The sequence below is a fragment of the Schistocerca gregaria genome, chromosome 3, assembly GCF_023897955.1.
Source record: "Schistocerca gregaria isolate iqSchGreg1 chromosome 3, iqSchGreg1.2, whole genome shotgun sequence".
In the NCBI taxonomy this organism is placed as follows: domain Eukaryota; kingdom Metazoa; phylum Arthropoda; class Insecta; order Orthoptera; family Acrididae; genus Schistocerca; species Schistocerca gregaria.
This window is the reverse complement of record NC_064922.1, coordinates 857,485,525-857,505,524: the sequence shown is the minus strand read 5'-3', so window position 1 is coordinate 857,505,524 and position 20,000 is coordinate 857,485,525. Positions and strand designations below refer to the sequence as shown.

Genomic DNA, 20,000 nt, shown 5'->3' with positions numbered 1-20,000 from the left:
AATGAAGTACATCCACAAATATGAAATGAACAAAAAATAATGTTGCACTCTCCATTTGAAAAGCAGAATTACATTGTCAAAGGTGATCTTATAATTAAATTTTGCTGGAGACATTTCTTACGTCTCATCTTTATCTATGATGATGAGTCCCGGCTGTGGCACAAATTTAAATTCATGTATCCAGCTTCCATCATTATTGTCAAAGGTGGTTTGTTCAAAGTCACTTTAAACATGTCCAAGAAATTCAATAAAGTGACTAAAGTGAACATAAAGCCAGGTCAGAAAATTTGCATCAAGTGCAAAGCAAAATACATTTTTATGGCTGAAGCCACATCAACATCATCATCTGAAGATTTTGATCCAAACACTTCAGACACAGTAGTTTGGATGTAAGATTGACTCCTGTAGGCACTATCCATTGAAAATTTGAAGAATAAGCAGCAGACATAAAACTGGCTATTTGAAACAAAATATTGAATGTGTGGAAAATACAATAGCAGAAAAAAATAATGTCTGTTTCTGGAATAACTGAAGACATTGCACAATCTGGTCACTCTGTTCAATGCAGTTTGTGTAATGGTTACACTGACCTTAACAAAGAAAAGAAAGCAAAAACTGAAATATCCAATAGTTCAGCAAAACTTCAACTACTGATTATGGCCCCAAAAATCTAGTCAATAAAGGAAACAGCAATAAAGTTTGGTGTTCCTGAATGCATGGTCAAAATAGCCCAGAACGTTAAAACAGAGTAAAGTATTGGTGCATCACCAGATGCAAAGATTGGCAAACCATTGTCAAAGAAAGTTACCGACAGTCAAAAATTTCTATGAAGATGACAAATACAGCCTGCTGGTATTAAATTACAAAAACAGAAGCGGTTGATGCTGTGTAATCTTAAAGAAGTTTACATGGCATAAGCAATGAATATGGAGCTGAAATTAGTTTCTCCGAATTCTGCAATCTCAGCCCATAGTGGTGTGTAACCATTGGTGCTTCAGGCATGCACTCCATCTGTGTGCACATACCGTACATCAGAAAGTTAATTGTCAAAGCTACCCTGATGGAGATGCAGTTAAATTCTGCTTAGAAGAAATATTCCTGGACTGCGATGCAGAGGAATCAATTGAATTCATACATTGTGATAACACTGGCCATGAAACACTAGAAACTTATTTCTGTAACAGTGGGGAACTTCATTGAAAAATTCTCAAGCAAGATTTGGAAGCTGATAGGCCATAATTTTGTTGTAAAACATCAAAATGAATACTCGAGGTCACTGAAGACTTACTTAACAGAAACAGAATTGATAGTTTCGAAGGATTTTGCCGAAACCTACTCATTTGTAGTCCAAAAGAGTGGCCAGGGCTTTCACTGAGATAATTCGCAAGCCACTGTACATCCAATTGTTGCTTATGTAGAAATGTCGGGACCTTTCAAACTGTTAAACTGTTCCAAAGGATTTCTTCACCTTTTGTGACCAAAATATAAATGGAATTAAATATATTTTTGTCGCAAAACCTGAAATTGAGGAAAGTGGAAAGTTTCAAGAAGGAAAACAGCAAGAAAGCAGCACAATAGCTGGCACTAGAGAGCACCAACAAATTGTACCAACTGATTCAAACTCAATTTGCATCTGCAAAGTTCCTAAAAACAGCAAAAGCTGTCAGAATTTGTGAAATCACTATTCTGTACTTGGAATTACCTGAGCTGTCCCCTGGTTGTTACATTGCCTGTATTTATAACGACAAATGGTGGACTGGCAATGTGCAAGTTTCAGTTGAAGAAAATGATGTGTTGAAATTTATGTATATGCCTGGTCCTGCTCATTCATTTTATTGAATGGAAAGGCAAGATAATATGTTGGATTCCAGAGCAACACCTGATTTGCGTGCTCGCTGATTCTCCAGTTACATTGTCTGGCTGGCAATCTCAACTTCCAGAAACCATGCTGACGGAAGTGGCTTGTAAATGTAAGAGAATCTGAAGAAAGATTACAATCAATTAAAATTAACTGTAAGCAAATTACAGGCTTGAAAAACTGACTGAGAAACCCACCCATGGCTGGTATTGCATGGCTATTGGGCGTGACCCCTACAGTGATTGGTTTGTCAGTTCAGGTTTCTTGAACTGGTAGTGCAACAATGTCGCCGTGGACCAACACAATAGAATACTCATAGTTTCTCCATAACAAAAGTATTAAAAGAAGCCTTAACCAAACAGAGAGAATCTGAATATTAAAAGATGTTTTTCAGAAATGCTCCTTACTTTGACCCTTTTCATAGTGCACTGTAAGCCAGCATTGGTCAATCAAATTCACTTTTCTAGAGTGATCAAAACATGCTCTTTCTGAAGAGAGTGGTTTGTAAAACGTTTCTAGAAGATACTTTTGTGTAAACATCTGATTAAAAATACCCTTTTTCTAGCTTTTTTTTTATCATCAACTTTAAATTTGTAAAGCAACAGAAAGAGATAGCAACATCAAATAATAAATTTTAAAACAAGGACTTGTAAACTACTCTGCATCAAATTTGACATTTATTACTTAATTATTTAAGGAGTTTGTAACACTGAACTTTTAATTTTTGCAGATTGACACAATTTCTCTACTTATGGCACACATGGAAATAATGATCATTATTAGCATCGAATAGAGTGCAAAAAGTTGTACAAGCTAGCTAAGTTTTGTGTTTTATTAAAAAAAATACCAAGAGAGATATTAGGTCTCAAAGTCAGTGAAAGGTCAGCGTTGTCCTGTATGTGGTCGGGTATGGGGGTCAAACATAGACTGTATCTCAGCAAGTGTTCCAATGAAGAATCTAAAACTTATCCAAAATTTGTTTGATACATGTGGTGCTCTATATACAAATTTCATAAAAATTCAAGATCATCAAGTAGGGATCTCTAGACCACTTGACCAAGAAATCATTTGTGCCACCCCCCACTGATTGTCATACAAGAAACAAAGCTGTTCACAACAATTCTTAAGTATGCTGAGATCTCTGCATTTCACACACAGTAACATTTCATGGAGATCTGTTCTTGCAGTGTATATGCCATTTCAGGAGGCAACCCATGGAATCCTCCTAATGTACTTTCACTTAAAAGTAAGAATTTCATTTTTTGTAGTAATTGTGAAATGGTCTGTACAAATCCAATAACATCTCTTATTGCATCAACAGCTTCATGCTGGAGATTAAATCTTGTTGCAAGATGTTTACAGAGAGCTACCCCATCACACGTACTTTTTCTATACCTATTGCTGAAAACATCCATTTATTTTTTTCTTATTTCGTTTACAATATTTTCCAAGTTTATGAAGTTGAAAATGGTTTTTAAATCGAGATGCTGCACAATCATCCATATGCACATGTTCAGGAAACGAACGGCCTCTAGATGCTATGTCATCCATTATTATGCTGACTGTGTTGTGTGCATGTGCACCTTCATGAATGAGATCACCGACAATAGCAAAACGCAGGATGTTCTAAGGAATTGAGCCACATATGTGAATATTGATACCTGTTATGTATGCCAGTGGTAACTGAATTTCATTCTGGAAAGCATTAGACCAGTTCTCAGCAAAGTCAAAATGAACTAATAAATCAGTAGGTGCAACCACAACGGATGGGTATCTGTTGAGAGGCCAGACAAACATGTGGTTCCTGAAGAGGGGCAGCAGCCTTTTCAGTAGTTGCAAGAGCAACAGTCTGGATGATTGACTGACCTGGCCTTGTAACAATAACAAAAACGGCCTTGCTGTGCTGGTACTGCGAACGGCTTAAAGCAAGGGGAAACTACGGCCGTAATTTTTCCCGAGGGCATGCAGCTTTACTGTATGATTAAACGATGATGGCATCCTCTTGGGTAAAATATTCCGTAGGTAAAATAGTCCCCCATTCGGATCTCCGGGCGGGGACTACTCTAGAGGATGTTGTTATCAGGAGAAAGAAAACTGACGTTCTACGAATCGGAGCGTGGAATGTCAGATCCCTTAATCAGGCAGGTAGGTTAGAACATTTAAAAAGGGAAATGGATAGGTTAAATTTAGATATAGTGGGGATTAGTGAAGTTTGCTGGCAAGAGGAACAAGACTTCTGCTCAGGTGACTACAGGATTATAAAGACAAAATCAAATAGGGGTAATGTAGGAGTAGGTTTAGTAATGAATAGGAAAATAGGAATGCGGGTAGGCTACTACAAACAGCATAGTGAACGCATTATTGTGGCCAAGATAGATATGAAGCCCACACCTACTACAGTAGTACAAGTTTATATGTCAATTAGCTCTGCAGATGATGAAGAAATTGAAGAAATGTATGATCAAATAAAAGAAATTATTCAGATAGTGAAGGGTGACGAAAATTTAATAGTCATGGGTGACTGGAATTCAGTAGTAGGAAAAGGGAGAGAAGGAAACATAGTAGGTGAATATGGACTGGGGCAAAGAAATGAAAGAGGAAGCCGTCTGGTAGAACTTTGCACAGAGCACAACTTAATCATAGCTAACACTTGGTTCAAGAATCATAAAAGAAGGTTGTATACATGGAAGAAGCCTGGAGATACTGACAGGTTTCAGATAGATTATATAATGGTAAGACAGAGATTTGGGAACCAGGTTTTAAACTGTAAGACATTTCCACGGGCAGATGTGGACTCTGACCACAATCAATTGGTTATGACCTGTAGATTAAAACTAAAGAAACTGCAAAAAGGTGGGAATTTAAGGAGATGGGACCTGGATAAACTAAAAGAACCAGAGGTTGTACAGAGTTTCAGGGAGAGCATAAGGGAGCAATTGACAGGAATGGGGGAAAGAAATATGGTAGAAGAATGGGTAGCTTTGAGGGATGAAGTAGTGAAGGCAGCAGAGGATCAAATAGGTAAAAAGACAAGGGCTATTAGAAATCCTTGGGTAACAGAAGAAATATTGAATTTTATTGATGAAAGGAGAAAATATAAAAATGCAGTAAATGAAGCAGGCAAAAAGGAATAGAAATATCTCAAAAATTAGATCGACAGGAAGTGCAAAATGGTTAAGCAGTGATGGCTAGAGGAAAAATGTAAGGATGTAGAGGCTTATCTCGCTAGGGGTAAGATAGATACTGCCTACAGGGAAATTAAAGAGACCTTTGGAGAAAAGAGAACCACTTGTGTGAACATCAAGAACTCAGAAGGGAAAGCAGAAAGGTGAAAGGAGTATATAGAGGGTCTATACAAGGGCGATGTACTTGAGGACAATATTATGGAAATGGAAGAGGATGTAGATGAAGATGAAATGGGAGATATAATACTGCGTGAAGAGTTTGACAGATCACTGAAAGACCTGAGTTCAAACAAGGGCCCCGGAGTAGACAACATTCCATTGGATCTACTGACAGCCTTGGGAGAGCCAGTCCTGACAAAACTCTACCATCTGGTGAGCAAGAGGTATGAGACAGGCGAAATACAATCAGACTTCAAGAAGAATATAGTAATTCCAATCCCAAAGAAAGCAGGTGTTGACAGATGTGAAAATTACCGAACTATCAGTTTAATAAGCCACAGCTGCAAAATACTAACGCAAATTCTCTACAGATGAATGGAAATACTAGTAGAAGCCGACCTCGGGGAAGATCAGTTTGGTATCCGTAGAAATGTTGGAACACGGGAGGCAATACTGTCCCTAAGACTTACCTTAGAAGCTAGAATAAGGAAGGGCAAACCTACATTTCTAGCATTTGTAGACTTAAAGAAAGCTTTTGACAATGTTGATTGGAATACTCTCTTTCAAATTCTGAAGGTGGCAGGGGTAAAATACAGTGAGCGAAAGGCTATTTACAATCTGTACAGAACGCAGATGGCAGTTATAAGAGTCAAGGGACATGAAAGGGAAGCAGTTGTTGGGAAGGGAGTGAGACAGGGTTGTAGTCTCTCCCCGATGTTATTCAATCTGTATATTGAGCAAGCAGTGGAAGAAACAAAAGAAAAATTCGGAGTAGGTATTAAAATCCATGGAGAAGAAATAAAAATGTTGAGGTTCGCCGATGACATCGTAATTCTGTCAGAGACAGCAAAGGACTTGGAAGAGCAGTTGAAGGGAATGGGTAGTGTCTTGAAAGGAGGATTTAAGATGAACGCCAACAAAAGCAAAACGAGGATAATGGAATGTAGTAAAATTAAGTCGGGTGATGCTGAGGGCATTGGATTAGGAAATGAGACACTTAGAGTAGTGAAGGTGTTTTGCTATTTGGGGAGCAAAACAACTGATGATGGTCAAAGTAGAGACGATATAAAATGTAGATTGGCAATGGCAAGGAAAGTGTTTCTGAAGAAGAGAAATTTGTTAACATCGAGTATAGGTTTAAGTGTCAGGAAGTCCTTTCTTAAAGTATTTGTATGGGGTGTAGCCATGTATGGAAGTGAAACAAGGACGATAAATAGTTTGGACAAGAAGAGAATAGAAGCTTTCAAAATGTGGTGCTACAGAAGAATGCTGAAGACTAGATGGGTAGATCACATAACTAATGAGGAAGTATCGAATAGGATTGGGGAGAAGAGAAGTTTGTGGCGTAACATCACCAGAAGAAGGGATCGGTTGGTAGGACATGTTTTGAGGCATCAAGGGATCACCAATTTAGTATTGGAGGGCAGTGTGGAGGGTAAAAATCGCAGAGGGAGACCAAGAGATGAATACACTAAGCAGATTCAGAAGGATGTAGGTTGCAGTAGGTACTGGGAGATGAAGAAGCTTGCATTAGATAGAGTAGCAAGGAGAGCTGCATCCAACCAGTCTCAGGACTGAAGACCACAACAACAACAACAACAACATGTCAATTTGACTATACTGAAGGTGTAATGCTTCCAACAGTCATCCCTTCAGCACCAGGCCACATTGCACACTCATGCACCAACATTTATATTGTGGCTCTTGACACAAACACAAAAGCATAAGGTCCACCTCTGTGTACTTCTCATCTGTGACATAAATTACGGTGAAACAAATGTTTCAAATTATTGCAATAAATATATGTGCATACTTACTTCACTGGCTGACATCTTACGCATTTTAGTAATAAGGAGCACAATTCACGCCACTACCTTCCAGTTTGGCACCAAGTGGATCTACATTATACAATTCACAAAATTTTGAAGATGTTGCTTGTGTAAAACTTGTTTCAAGTGCTACCACCTTTCTTTATGCATACAATTTTTTTCTTGTGCTTCTTATCTTGACTGGGTATTTAAGGTGGTGGTGGTGGTGATATTTTGGGCTACAACACAAATGCTAACATCTAACACATTAACAACTTCTCACCCAGGAATATAAACATCTATAGTATCTTCTTCCGATTCACATTCCGGTGATGGTGATAGTTCAGGTGGTTTATCAATACATTTCTTGTTGTAGTGAGTATAGCAATTCCTGACAATAGATGTGATGGTGACAAAATCACTTGAGGGCCAAGATATTTCTGCAATACCTCTGACAGATTTCAAACAATTGTGGAGTGTTTCCTCTGTTCTTAAACACCACCTTCCTGTGCGTGTTTTAATTTCATAGTCCTCACTGTATTTCTTTACTGACATTGTATTGAACAAAAAGTTCAATGATTCATGTCCAAGTTCTCACTCGTTTCTTATGAACAGAAGAGAGCTGGAAACAGTGTTGCCAACACATATTTTACACTAAAAATTCAATAATGCAAAATATGCAGAATATTGAAAACTTTTTAATGCTTCACATAGAAAAATACTGCCCACTTTGGCTGCAGTAACTACTAACACATTAACCAAAAAATACATTTGCGCAATCTTCATAAGTTTAGTGATGGTGGTTTTCGAGTAAATAATTCATAAAAATGCAATTTCTTACATTTTTAGAAATAAATATTTATATAATACAGATAGCTGGAACAGAGAAGATTTTTTTAATAAAAGTATATCACTTGCATCTAGTAACATAAGACGGACGTTAGTGTTCTGCAACTTTCAAAATCATAAAAAAACATTTTATGTAGGAAAAAATTAAAAGTTTTGTATTTTCTTCTTAAATCTGTAAGTTAAAAGAAAGCCTATAAGTGAGTGTGTGCATGTGAACTAAATTTGAACACAAAGATGGAGCTTTAAAACAAAACATCTGCCATATTTTTTTTAGTTCTCTACTGTTTTAGAGTTACTTACAAAATACAGATTTTTCAAAGGATTGTACCATTTACAAAAATAGAGATAAAATGAAAATATTTAATTTCTTAATACACATGATATAGATGTCTTAACACATTTTTTCAGAGAAAGTCATGATGATGAATTGACGCGTCCTGCATGATTTGAGACAAAATTGCCCAGGAGTTCTCATAGAATGGTGTTCCATTCCTCCACTAATGTCGTCGACAGCTGCTGGTTGGTAGTTGGTGCATGTGGATGTGCGTGCTGCAATACATCTCCTCAACGCATCTGACATGCTCAATGGGATTTAAGTTGAGGGAACAAGCAGGCCATTTGACAGATATCATCTCTTTCCAAGAGTTCCTCCGCCTGCACTGTTTGATAAGGTCACACGTTATCATCCATGTAAATGCAGTGAGGACAGAATGCACCCCTAAAGAGACAAACATGGGGAGAAGTACAATACCACAATAACATTGACCAGTGAGTATACAGTGCTCAAACACTCTGAGGTCAGTACACACGTGCAACATTATGTGCCCCTCACCATAACATCTAGACTACCGAAACAATCACATCAACAATGTTCCTGGGTGAATTATGTGATCTCACCACTCACCATTTGAGGGTAAGTCTAGAATCACTACTCAGACTGAATTTGCTTTCATCCAAAAGTGTGTGCGACTCCCACTTTTAGAAGCTCAGGTCCTTAAGCTCTTGGCACCATCGCAGAAGGTACCACCAATGCGCATATGTCAATAGAACACAACATACTAGCCATTGGCCAGTGTGTTCACCCCCATGCAGTCAGGTATCACTGTGGGGCGTGAGGTGGTTGCCTTGTAGTCTTTAAAATGAAGTTACAACTGCACCTGCTGTTTGACGTGGCTCCCTTCTTGCCTGTATTGTACAATTTAGTGGCGGTCATCTGCTGCTGCTGTTCTTATTATTGTTGACCATGGTCGACCATCTCCTCTCCTCCACATGGCAGTGCCTGTGGTTCCCCATTCATGTGAAACAATGTTGTGCGCAATGCCAAACTCCTGGGCTTCATCATCTTCCCGTTTCGTGATGATTTTTCCCTGTGTAAAGTCATCCAAATGTCTCTGGACCATGTTGTACAAAGAACACCAACAAAGTGCACAAAATGACCTATTTAAAAAGAATTATTACCATTTTTGCCACACACATCACAGACATGGTTATTAATATAGCCAGGCACGACTGTTTCCAATACATAAGCTTTGACACTGTCTCTCAGTTATCTACCCATTAAACAACTAGGATATCTCAGACAAGAAACTGCAGTATCACAGGCAGACAAGAACACAAATTGATGCTGAACCAGTTAGTAATAGGTGTTTCGTTTATTTCAAATTAATCTGTGTAAAAAGTTTTAATGCAGGGTTTTTAATCCAATAACCACATGGTTTAACCAAAACCGGTTACAAATTTTCAGTCTCATAACGAAACAACAGAACTTAAAAGGATATTGAGTACTTTCCAACAAACATCATCAATATTTTTAAGTATCTGCAAATAACAATGGGTACTAAACTTTTGGATAATTGATTTATGAGATGTGTAATTAAGATACTCCACAAGAATATTACAAATTTGCTGGGTCAACAAAACAAACATAAACTAAATCCTCTGTTCAAAAAAGATACAGGTATAAAGAAAACAGTATTCACTTAAGTTTAAAAGCCCACAAAATAATCATAGGTGCAAATTTCCAAAGAAACAACACTCCTTGCTTTTGGCTGTACTGCTACATACACAAAAATAGCTATGAAAGCAAGTGAATGATACACAGGTTTCATATATTTTAATTTATTTTACAGTAACAATTGTAAACAAAGTTATCACTAAACGCTTTATCATGGACAATTTTGTTATTCGATTCATCACCTGGTTCACACTCTGCAAGTTTCACACCAGTTACTTGAAATTTAAATTTGCAACAATATGCAAACAGCAAGGAACTGCCAATTCTCAGTCAATAACCTGACGCTGATTTCAGTGATTAGCTGCTCCTGCTTCCCTTCTGACAGCGTTACGATTCGCTTCCGTGTAATCCAATATTCTGCGTCGCGTCTGTCGAACATACTGTTTTTGTTTATGGTATATTCTTAACACACCTTTGACAGCGACGAATGCCAGTCCACCCTATGGAGAGAACAAATTATTTTAGAGTAAGAACTGTAACAGAAAGCTCATCTAAACAGGCTCTTACACCTGCCTGTCAAATCACATACAACTTTTCAGACCAAAAATTTCCTCAGGATACTGGTTTGTAGCCACAAAAATATTACAATTTTTTGGCCTATACAGGACTACTTCATTTCAAAATATTATTCAATACACTGCCAATGAAGTCATGAAAGACTGCCAAAATCTGAGTACAAATCCATCACCACATCTGGCTGGATGTTATTAGAAGGGCCACGTAGTCTATGGGAACTAAGTCCAACAGCATTTTCCAGATCTGCTATTTTTCCGGAAACAAGGATAGTGGCGAAGACAGCTTCATTAAATGTTAATATAAATCTTGTTTAAAGTTGATATTCATTTAATATTTACCTCCCATGCTGTCGGAGATGTTCAGTTAATGCCAGTCAGAATGTGAAGATCAATCGAGAATAGTCAGAGATGATAGTCAGAGATGATAGTGTGGCCAATGCCAAGGCCACGTAGGGAGCTGCTGGAGAGATTACACACCAGGAAATGGTTCAATGCTCTTTAGCAGGGGTTCACAAACTTTTCCTTTGACCGAACACTCGGCACAGTGACAGAACACCTTGTTTATTTTGAAGGTTAATAAATTATTAAAAATGAGAAAAACTTGTTTATTTTATTAGTTCAATTCTGCAGAACACAGTTTGGGTAACCCTGCTCTAGAGCAACAAACTGTTTATGCTTCTGACAATCCACACCAAATCAGACAGGTGGGTTACCTCAAATATCAAATGTTACTGAATAAAACGTATGTTACAATTTTAAGACAAAGTAAGAACATCTTTTTTGTTTTGTCTAAAATTTCTGGCCCAAGATAAAAGCCACCAAAGGTAATGCCTCAAGTACTTTTTTTAAAAGATAACTTTAGGTTTACAATGATATCCTTGATTTGGAAATATGAGTCACAGACCTCGAAGTCTCCTGATTTTTTTATTTAAGAACTTTTTTCCAAAAATTGATTTTTTTAAATGTCAGTTAGTACCATATACTAATACATTCCATGGAAAGGACAACTTCCACTTTCTAATTGAACAGGTTTTATAAACTATTTAATATGTTGCCATACAATAACCCGATTCCCATTGCCACATCATCACATATTGGTCTCATAAAATCAAAAGCCCATCTTATACGTCACAGAATTTTATTTATTCTGAAAGATGAGCAAGAGGCACGTTTTTCAAACATAATAAATGATTTAAATAATTTGCATAAGTTTCAAAAACTTACAACTTCCGAAGCATGCAACTTGTGCAATCTGCTTGAATTAAAAATGTTTTCAACTGCATCAGTCTCTTCCTCCGATATTGAATGATGCTTTCCCACTGAATCAACAACAACTGGGGCATTCACAGTTTTTAAAAAATTAGGAACCATAAGCGAGCACCGATGGTAGTGGTGCTGTCTGCAGCTGGAAACTTGTGCCCAGTGGCCAGTCCATGAGGAAGCATGAAGTTCACAACAATTTAATTCAATTCTTAACTATTTTGTAGCAAGTCAAAGGTTATAATTTACTGTTACTGTCAAAGAATAATTCACCCTAAATTTCAGTATATATCAATGCGGATAAATGGACATTTCGAGAAGTTTAGAAGTTATCACTGATGTTTGCATAAACCATTTTGTAGTAAATCAGAGTTTGTGATTTAGTCACTGTAGCACATTTTATAACTAATGTAGTGATTCGAAAATTTTGGGGTAAATTCTAGAAACACTTGGCTCTCCACCATCTCGAACACACAATGTTTTAATGACAAGGGTGAGAGAGACTTTTTACTGTGCCACACGTCTGTGTGTGCAGGAAGGACAGCTGTGACAATGATCCAGGAGCTGCGTCAGACGAGCGGCCCCAACAAGAGGTTACCAGCAGCGCCTTGGAAGTTATATCAAAAAGTCAAAGAGTGTTTGGATAATGTTCCATGCTTTGTGGTGTCATGAGGATTGTTAAGAGACAGATAAAGTAAAGGTCTCTATATAATACACACTTCATGTCTTGGCTCTGCATGAGGCAGAATGTATGTAACTGTACGAGTGTTTAGTAGATTCTGACATTTATCTTGGAACCAGTTGGCTTACTGGAGTTTGTACAGAATAACTGTCCTGATACTGCTGAACAAAAAAAACTTTGGAACACACCACTTGTCACTCAGTATTATCCTGGCCTCGAATGTATTAATCAGCTACTTTGACATGCCCATGACTTCCTAAAATCATGGCCTGAAATGAGATCCATTCTGCCCAAGATTTTACCAACCACACCTAAAATAGCATTTTGTTGTTCTCCCAATCTTCGCAATATTCTTGTCAGACCCCATGCTCCTCCTTTAGCCATCTCCCTACCCTATGGTTCCTACCCCTGTGACCGATCCCACTGAAAGATCTGCCCTATGCACACTCCTACCACCACCTATACTGGTCCAGTAACTCGCAAAACATATACTATCAAAGGGAGAGCCAGCTGTGAAACAAGACATCATATACCAGCTGTTATGTAAAACACTCTTTGGTATTTTATTTCGGCATGACAACCTGTTTCATCGCCATGCGCCACCTGGTTCTTTCCCTTAGACACCAGTTTCTCAGAACCCTGCAGGTGGGCACTAGCGCAGCAACAAATCTTTGGTTCTCACCACCCACCTGGCCTTCATTTATGTTAATCTCTGAGCCTCAGAACTCCTTCACAGTAACACCTCCTTTCTTCAGTACACCTTTCATTTTCTGACCTGCCTTTTCTGCTGTCCACCTCCTACCTCTGTTACGTACAATGCACTTAGCTTTTCACTCTTATTAACTTGTGCACAATGTTTTAGCAGTAATCTCTGTCTTGCACATTACACTGTCTTCCAACTTTAAGCTCTCAGGTTTTCAAATCTTGTCCAGTGCAGTCCCCAACAGCCATCTTACCTTCTCATCCTACCTGGTAAGTCTCCCCTGACCGGCAGTTCTGGGTGACTTTTCTGAAATCTGCCCCTTTTCCTAAGCCTCTCCAGTCCTCCTCCTTAACCCCTGCTCTTCCTTCCCCTTCTGCTGGAAGAGGGAGCCACTAGCCCTGAAGGCTTGCGTAAGTATAACCTTTTTTTTATGCACATGTTATGCCACTGCTTGGTGAGTAGGCTTTTTACATATCCATATGATATTATCAAACAATTGGTAATGATTCTTAGAGCAATTCTGAGCACTGTTGAAAATAATGATTTTTACTGCCTGTGGTTGCACTTGTTGAAGAATTTTGTGCATTGCCAAAAATTCTGAGTTATGTCCTGTGTCATCACTTATAACTGCAACACTTGTGGTCTTGTTCAGAAAATATGTCACCTCTGTAAAAACTGAAACTTAAGCCATTACTCCAATGATATTCCCATACTACTTGTAGCAGAATCACAGACCATTTCTCAGCAAAATCACAGTGAAGCATTAAACACAGTTCTTCTGCCTGTACATGTCCCTTCACTTCTGAAGTGTGTTTTTACAATTTCTTCAGATGATGGTGTATTACTGCTTTAACTGTCCATTTCCCAAGTTCGACAGTGAAAATGTTGATGGCAACAGTTTTCTGAATTAGTTTATTTTCCTTCCATGTTGGGATATGAAACTTCTGGGGAGTCATCTAGTATGCCTTCCACATCAAGTATCTATAATGAAAGTCCTCCCTTTCCAGGACAGTCGCCACATTCCTGAAACAAACAGGACTCTTGCCTAACTGCACAGACTACTAAGAACTTCACACATCCAACCATGGTGTTGCATGTCACGTGTTCAATAAGTTCTTCACATGAAGTTCAAAATGCACACAATACACAGAGACATCTCTAGATGGCTGTGGTAGTGTAGTGTAACATATCACTTTGATGATGTGAAGTGTTGCACAGGCATTTTTCAAACTGAAGAATGATTACAGTCACTATAAAAAGCTTATTTTCTTAATGTATCAGATAATCTATGTTTGGATGTTTGTTTTATTTATGTGTGTGTATCATGAGATGGATGGACACAGCCTATCTGCAAGCTGGGGCTACAATAAAAAACATTATATCACATTTGCAGTACCTGCCGTTTGGGAAATTTATTCTGAGTGGTCGATCAATACTTTGGAGATATGGTGCGCATCATAGAGGAAGAAAGACTGTTGCAAAGCCAATGACGTCATGGGAAGAAGAGAAAACTTGTTATAGACACACATTCAGCTGACATCTGTTAACGAAGCAGAATGTTTTTGGACTATGTCCTTTTTAAAGTTTTTGCAGTGTTCTGCATGAAGTAATTACTTTGTAATGCACAGTTACTGTAAACAAGCTTAAAATATATAAGATGACGATAATGAGAAGACTCGTCTTTATTTTGAGAGTCTGATATTGGAATCATACTCTAACTTCCGGAAGTCACTGCAGCACTTTGAGAAAATAAGTTTGATTAAAAGAGGTCTGTGAGTGTACTGAAAGTGAGCACGATTAAATCACAGGAAATCTTACCTCACGACCAGACTTTCCTCACCACTCAATGTCATGGTAGAGAATCAGTGCAGTGTGGAACCACCCATTTACGTCGTAGTGCACAAAATTTTGATCTTCCATGGTACAAGGTGTTTCAAAAAGGACTTTGCAACGTAGGCTACCACGGCTGGTGTCAAAATGATTAAAATTCTTCTGGCTATTATGCCGCGTCATTGCTAAAAACTAACAACAATAATAAACTAAAACCGATGTTTCGGCCGAATTGCAATGGCCTTTCTCAGGGCACGACTGGTTTTGCATGGGGATAGGTGCTACTATTTACTACAGACTATCGATGCTGACATCACTGTTGTAAAGCGTTTAATTGGCCATCTAATATGATTGGCTAGTCATGACGTAAGGGAAGATGGAAAGAAAGAGGCTATTCGTGGATGTCCATGTCGTCAACGATTGGTAGCTGTCCGCCAATCAGCACTCGGCTTCTGGTCGGCAAGTTTTCCTCCTGGTGTGTGCAGAAGTGGACCGACAGTTGCTCTACAGCTGTTTGTGCAAATACATCCGTGTCCCGTGTAGCTTCTACCCCGCGACTGCTCGCGGCCTGTTGGACGGGGATGGCTGGCAGGCTTCTCTGTTGATGTTGTCCGGCTGTTTAATAATTTCCATCGCCTCCCGTATTTTGCGTTCTCACATCCACGGTTCTTTCGCCAGTACTCAGGCCTCCTGGAACCTGATAGGTTGTCCATAGTCACGGTGGTGTTCCGCTAACCCTGATTTGTTATGTTGTTGTAATCGTACATAGTGTCCGTGTTCTGCTACTCGTAAGCTGACAGGTCTCCCTGTTTCTCCCACGTAGGCAGCTCCGCACTCACACCATAGTTCATAAACACCTGCAGTGTTAAGAATGTTGACTACATCCTAGGTGGAACCTATCATTTCGTGGATCCTGTGATTCCTTCGAAAAATCAGTTTGAAACCTCGTCGGCAGAGTACGTTGCCTAGCCGTTCAGTGATGCCTTTTACATATGGTAAGTGTACCAGTGGAAGCTTCTCTTTGCCTTCTTCTCATGTTCTGCTCCCTTTGGCTTTAGCTATCTTGCTTATGATTTTGTCATCATAGGTGTTGGCACGAAACCTGTGTTTTAGCTCCTTTAATTCTTCTTTGATGTTATTTTCATTGCTTATCCGGTAGGATCGGGCAGTTAACATATGCACTTTTGAGCTGGGTGGTGGTGGCTCTTCGCGTGCTGGTACCGATTAGTGTGCGTTGGTTTCCGGTACACTTTGTGTCCCAGTTTACCTTCGGCAGCTCTGTATACTTCCACATCCAAAAATGGCAAGGAACCATTGTTTTCAGTCTCACGTGTGAACTTTATATTTTTGTGCAGGCTATTTAAGTGCTGGAGGAATTTTCCCAATTCTGTATCACCGTGAGGCCAGATAACGAATGTGTCGTCCACATATTGTAGCCAACAACTGGGATATAACAGAGCAGAAGCTAAGGCCATTTGCTCAAAGGCTTCCATGAAGATGCCTGCAGCTACAGGGGAGTGTGGGGAAACCATTGCCACTCCATCCAACTGTTCATAATATTTTCCCCGCCAGGTGAAGGACGTAGACGACAGGCATAAGCGCACCAGATTGCAGATATCTGGTGGGATCTGATCCTGTAGAATGCGCATAGTCTCCTCAATAGGAACTTAAGTGTAGAGAGACTTAATGTCAAAACTGACCATAATGTCTGATGGCTTTATTTGCTGTTCCATAATCAGTTGTATGAAGTGGGAAGTCTTTCACGTAGGAGTCTGTTTGTCCCACAAGACGGCGTAACTTAGGTGCCAGATGTTTCGCAACATAATACGTAGGTGAATCTATTCCGTCCACTATGGACCTCAGCAGATAACCCTCCTTATGGAGCTTAGGTACTCCATAGATTCTAGGAGGAACAGGCGCCTTGTTGATTAGTCTCTTGGCTGTGTCAGGATCAATTCTCTGGTCCTTTACAAGGGCTTTCATATTTCTGCCTATCCTCGCCATCGGGTCACTCCTTAGTACTCTGTAAATGGGATCGCTTAGCAGTTCATCCATCTCCTTTTGATATTCAGAAGAGTCCACCCGAATCGTAGCATTTCCTTTGTCCGCATGTAGGACCACAATATCCTTGTTATTCCTGAGCTCCTTTATGGCCTGTCTTTCTTCACGTGCGATATTAGCTCTGGGTAGTTTTGCTGTTTGTAAAATTCTCACAGTTTCTGGCCTTATCTTTTCTGCTTCAACACATGGTACTTAGTGGAGTGACGCCTCCACAGACTGAATGATCTCTTCTGTGGGAATCTTTGTGGGCATAACTGCGAAGTTTAACCCTTTGGACACAACTGACGTCGCTGCCTCACTGATGGTCTGTGTCAAAATGTTAACCACAGTATGAGCTGTATCCAGACTTAGCTGCGAGTGGTGTTTGTTTCCCGTTACCTCCTCAAATTTCTTTTTCTGTCGACTGCTGACCAAGTTCTCCTTCATGCATAGCTGGTTGGGGGTTATTCGGTCGATGTTATCCCAGTCCTTCGCTGATAACGTAGTTGACAGCCACAAATACATGCTGTACAGTTGCCTGTCGTTGTACTCTATGATACTCTGGTGGTGTTGTATCCTCTCCCTTAATAATGCATGGCTGGCAAAATGGTAAATGGTTCTTGCTCTTCTCATATCAATTTTAGGCCGTTCCATGATGAATTTTGGGATGACATAATGACCTAGGCACATTTTAAGAAATGCCAAATCATTCAGCAGTTTCATCTTCATCTTCCTTAGTAGCTCCAGTTTCCGTATGTTATGGCAGATTTCCTGCCCATACAGGTCACTGATGTAAGAGAGTAGGCCTCCGCTGCCGGTGTCATATTGACTAAAATTCTTATGAGCATTATGCCATGTCATTGTTAAAAACTAAAAAATAGCCTGCACAAAAATATAAAGTTCACACATGAGACTGAGACTGAAAACAGTGGTTCCTTGCCATTTCTGGATGTGGAAGTATACAGAGCTGCCAAAGGTAAACTGGGACACAAAGTGTACCGGAAACCAGTGCACACTATTTGGTACCTGCATGCAGAGAGCCACCACCACCCAGCTCAAAAGTATTCTGTCCTGCATACGTTAACTGCCCGAGCCTACTGGATAAGCAATGAAAATAACATCAAAGAAGAATTAAAGGAGCTACAACACACATTTTGTGCCAACGGCTATGATGACAAAATCATAAGCAAGGTAGCTCAAACCAAAGGGAGCAGAACACGAGAAAAAGGCAAATAAGAGAAGCTTCCACTGGTACACTTACCATATGTAAAAGGCATCACTGAACGGCTAGGCAACGTCCTCCGTCGACGAGGTTTCAAACCTATTTTTCGAAGCAATCACAGGATCCATGAAATGAAACACTGCAAGTGTTTACGAACTATGGTGTGAGTGCGGAGCTGCCTACATAGAAGAAACAGGGAGACCTGTCAGCTTACGAGTAACAGAACAAGAACACTATGTATGATTGTAACAACATAACAAATTGGCGTTAGCAGAACACCACCGTGACTGTGGACAACCTATCAGCTTCCAGGAGGCCCGAGTACTGGCAAAAGAATTGTGGCTGCGAAAATGCAAAATACGGGAGGTGATGGAGTGTAGTAGTACACTCGTCCAAAGATAGCATGCAGCATATGCCCTTTTCATTAGCCAGACACCAAAGTACTTGTTAGAAAACATGCTAGCACCTTGTGCAGTTACAATAGCGCACCCGGAATTGTTTTAAGTAAGGGGAGGTTTCCCCCAGTTTGAAACATAAGTGCTAGGCAATGCTGTGGCCTTCTATCAGAAAGTTTGGCTTGTGAGAGTATTTACCAGGGTGAACACATATTGGGTTTTAGTGTGCTGTGAAATTTCAGGAACAGTAATTTTACAAACAGATGCTATCTGTGTCACTGAGCTGTGAGCACTCAGACTAGCTAACAAGAACTTGGCGTAGTGAGTAACACGGTTTCCATGTATGGAGGACCTAGGAAATGTTACCTTAGTGTGTAGTAATTTGGATAGGAATGTCCAGCAATGGACACCCCTGCCTACTGTAATGATGGGCAGAAGGAAGTTTACTGACCCCACAGCTCAGGTATGCTGGTGCAGTCCATGTGAGGAGAAAAATCCACAGAAGCACTTATTGTAGAATTAAATAAACAGCGGAAATTCCACTAACACTTACTGAACAATACAAACACACACCACAGCATGCAAAATTTGGAACTTCATTACATTCATCCCACATCTATTACATAAAACTAAGAGTTGTGCAGAATTCTTGTGCGAATGTCTAACTGTAGTTCTAAGTTAAGGAAACAGTATAGATGAAAAAAGATACACAGTAACACACATTGCGCATTAGTAATATGTTATTGGTATAATTTCATGTGGTTTAGTTTACTAGTTATGAGAAGACTAACTCAATAATACTGCAAACCAAATAATTTAACATATATAAGAAATAGTTTTATATTTATACATGTTAGAGAATCAAAGTAATGAGCATTTTAGCAGGCTTCGTATAAGATTACATTTGTGTAAATTTGACAATAGACTTGGAACTAGTAAATTTTACACTACATTAGGATTCTTCACTAGTGATAGTGCGGCTGGAAGGGAGACAGTAAAAATGACAGCTAATGACAGACTATGTAACTGCATTAGTGGGGAAACACATTATAGAAGGACTGTACAAGTGTAGTCATTTGAGAATGGTATGGGAGACTGTGCTGTGAAATGGTGGAATGAAGATCTGGCAGCACCATGTTTCTGGTGAGTGGTGGCGAGCTCTGTGCTCACACTAATGTGTCTAAGAACTCTCCATTCTAATACCAGATATAAACACAGCTTAGAAACTTTTCATATTTTTTTTTCATAAACGACAAAAAATGTAAAGTCACGCCACAAGTAAGAAATACTTATACACTTTTAAAGTAATTAGTCACTACAGGACCTCTTTTAACTCTAAAGCTGCATTTAATCTGACAACTGCACTCTTAGTTTTCGTTCTAATCTGTAGGAAGAAGGATTAGGGTTCACCACCTCTGTTACAACAAAGTTATTAAAGACTGAGCACAAACTGAATTGAGGGAGAGGTGGTGAGAGGGAA

The 20,000-nt window shown here is 39.3% G+C and overlaps 1 protein-coding gene across 3 annotated transcripts in view; it reads right to left on the bottom strand.

Moving 5' to 3' along the window:
- Positions 1–7,688: 7,688 nt before the first annotated feature.
- The window catches only part of LOC126354847 (E3 ubiquitin-protein ligase MARCHF5), an 80,296-nt gene continuing 67,984 nt past the window's right edge, over positions 7,689–20,000 (bottom strand). For all 3 annotated transcript variants that reach the window (XM_050004829.1, XM_050004831.1, XM_050004830.1), the window contains one exon: positions 7,689–10,313. In XM_050004829.1, the coding sequence (XP_049860786.1) occupies positions 10,164–10,313 (150 nt within the window). In that variant the 3' untranslated portion in view covers positions 7,689–10,163. The remainder of the gene's footprint in view (positions 10,314–20,000) is intronic.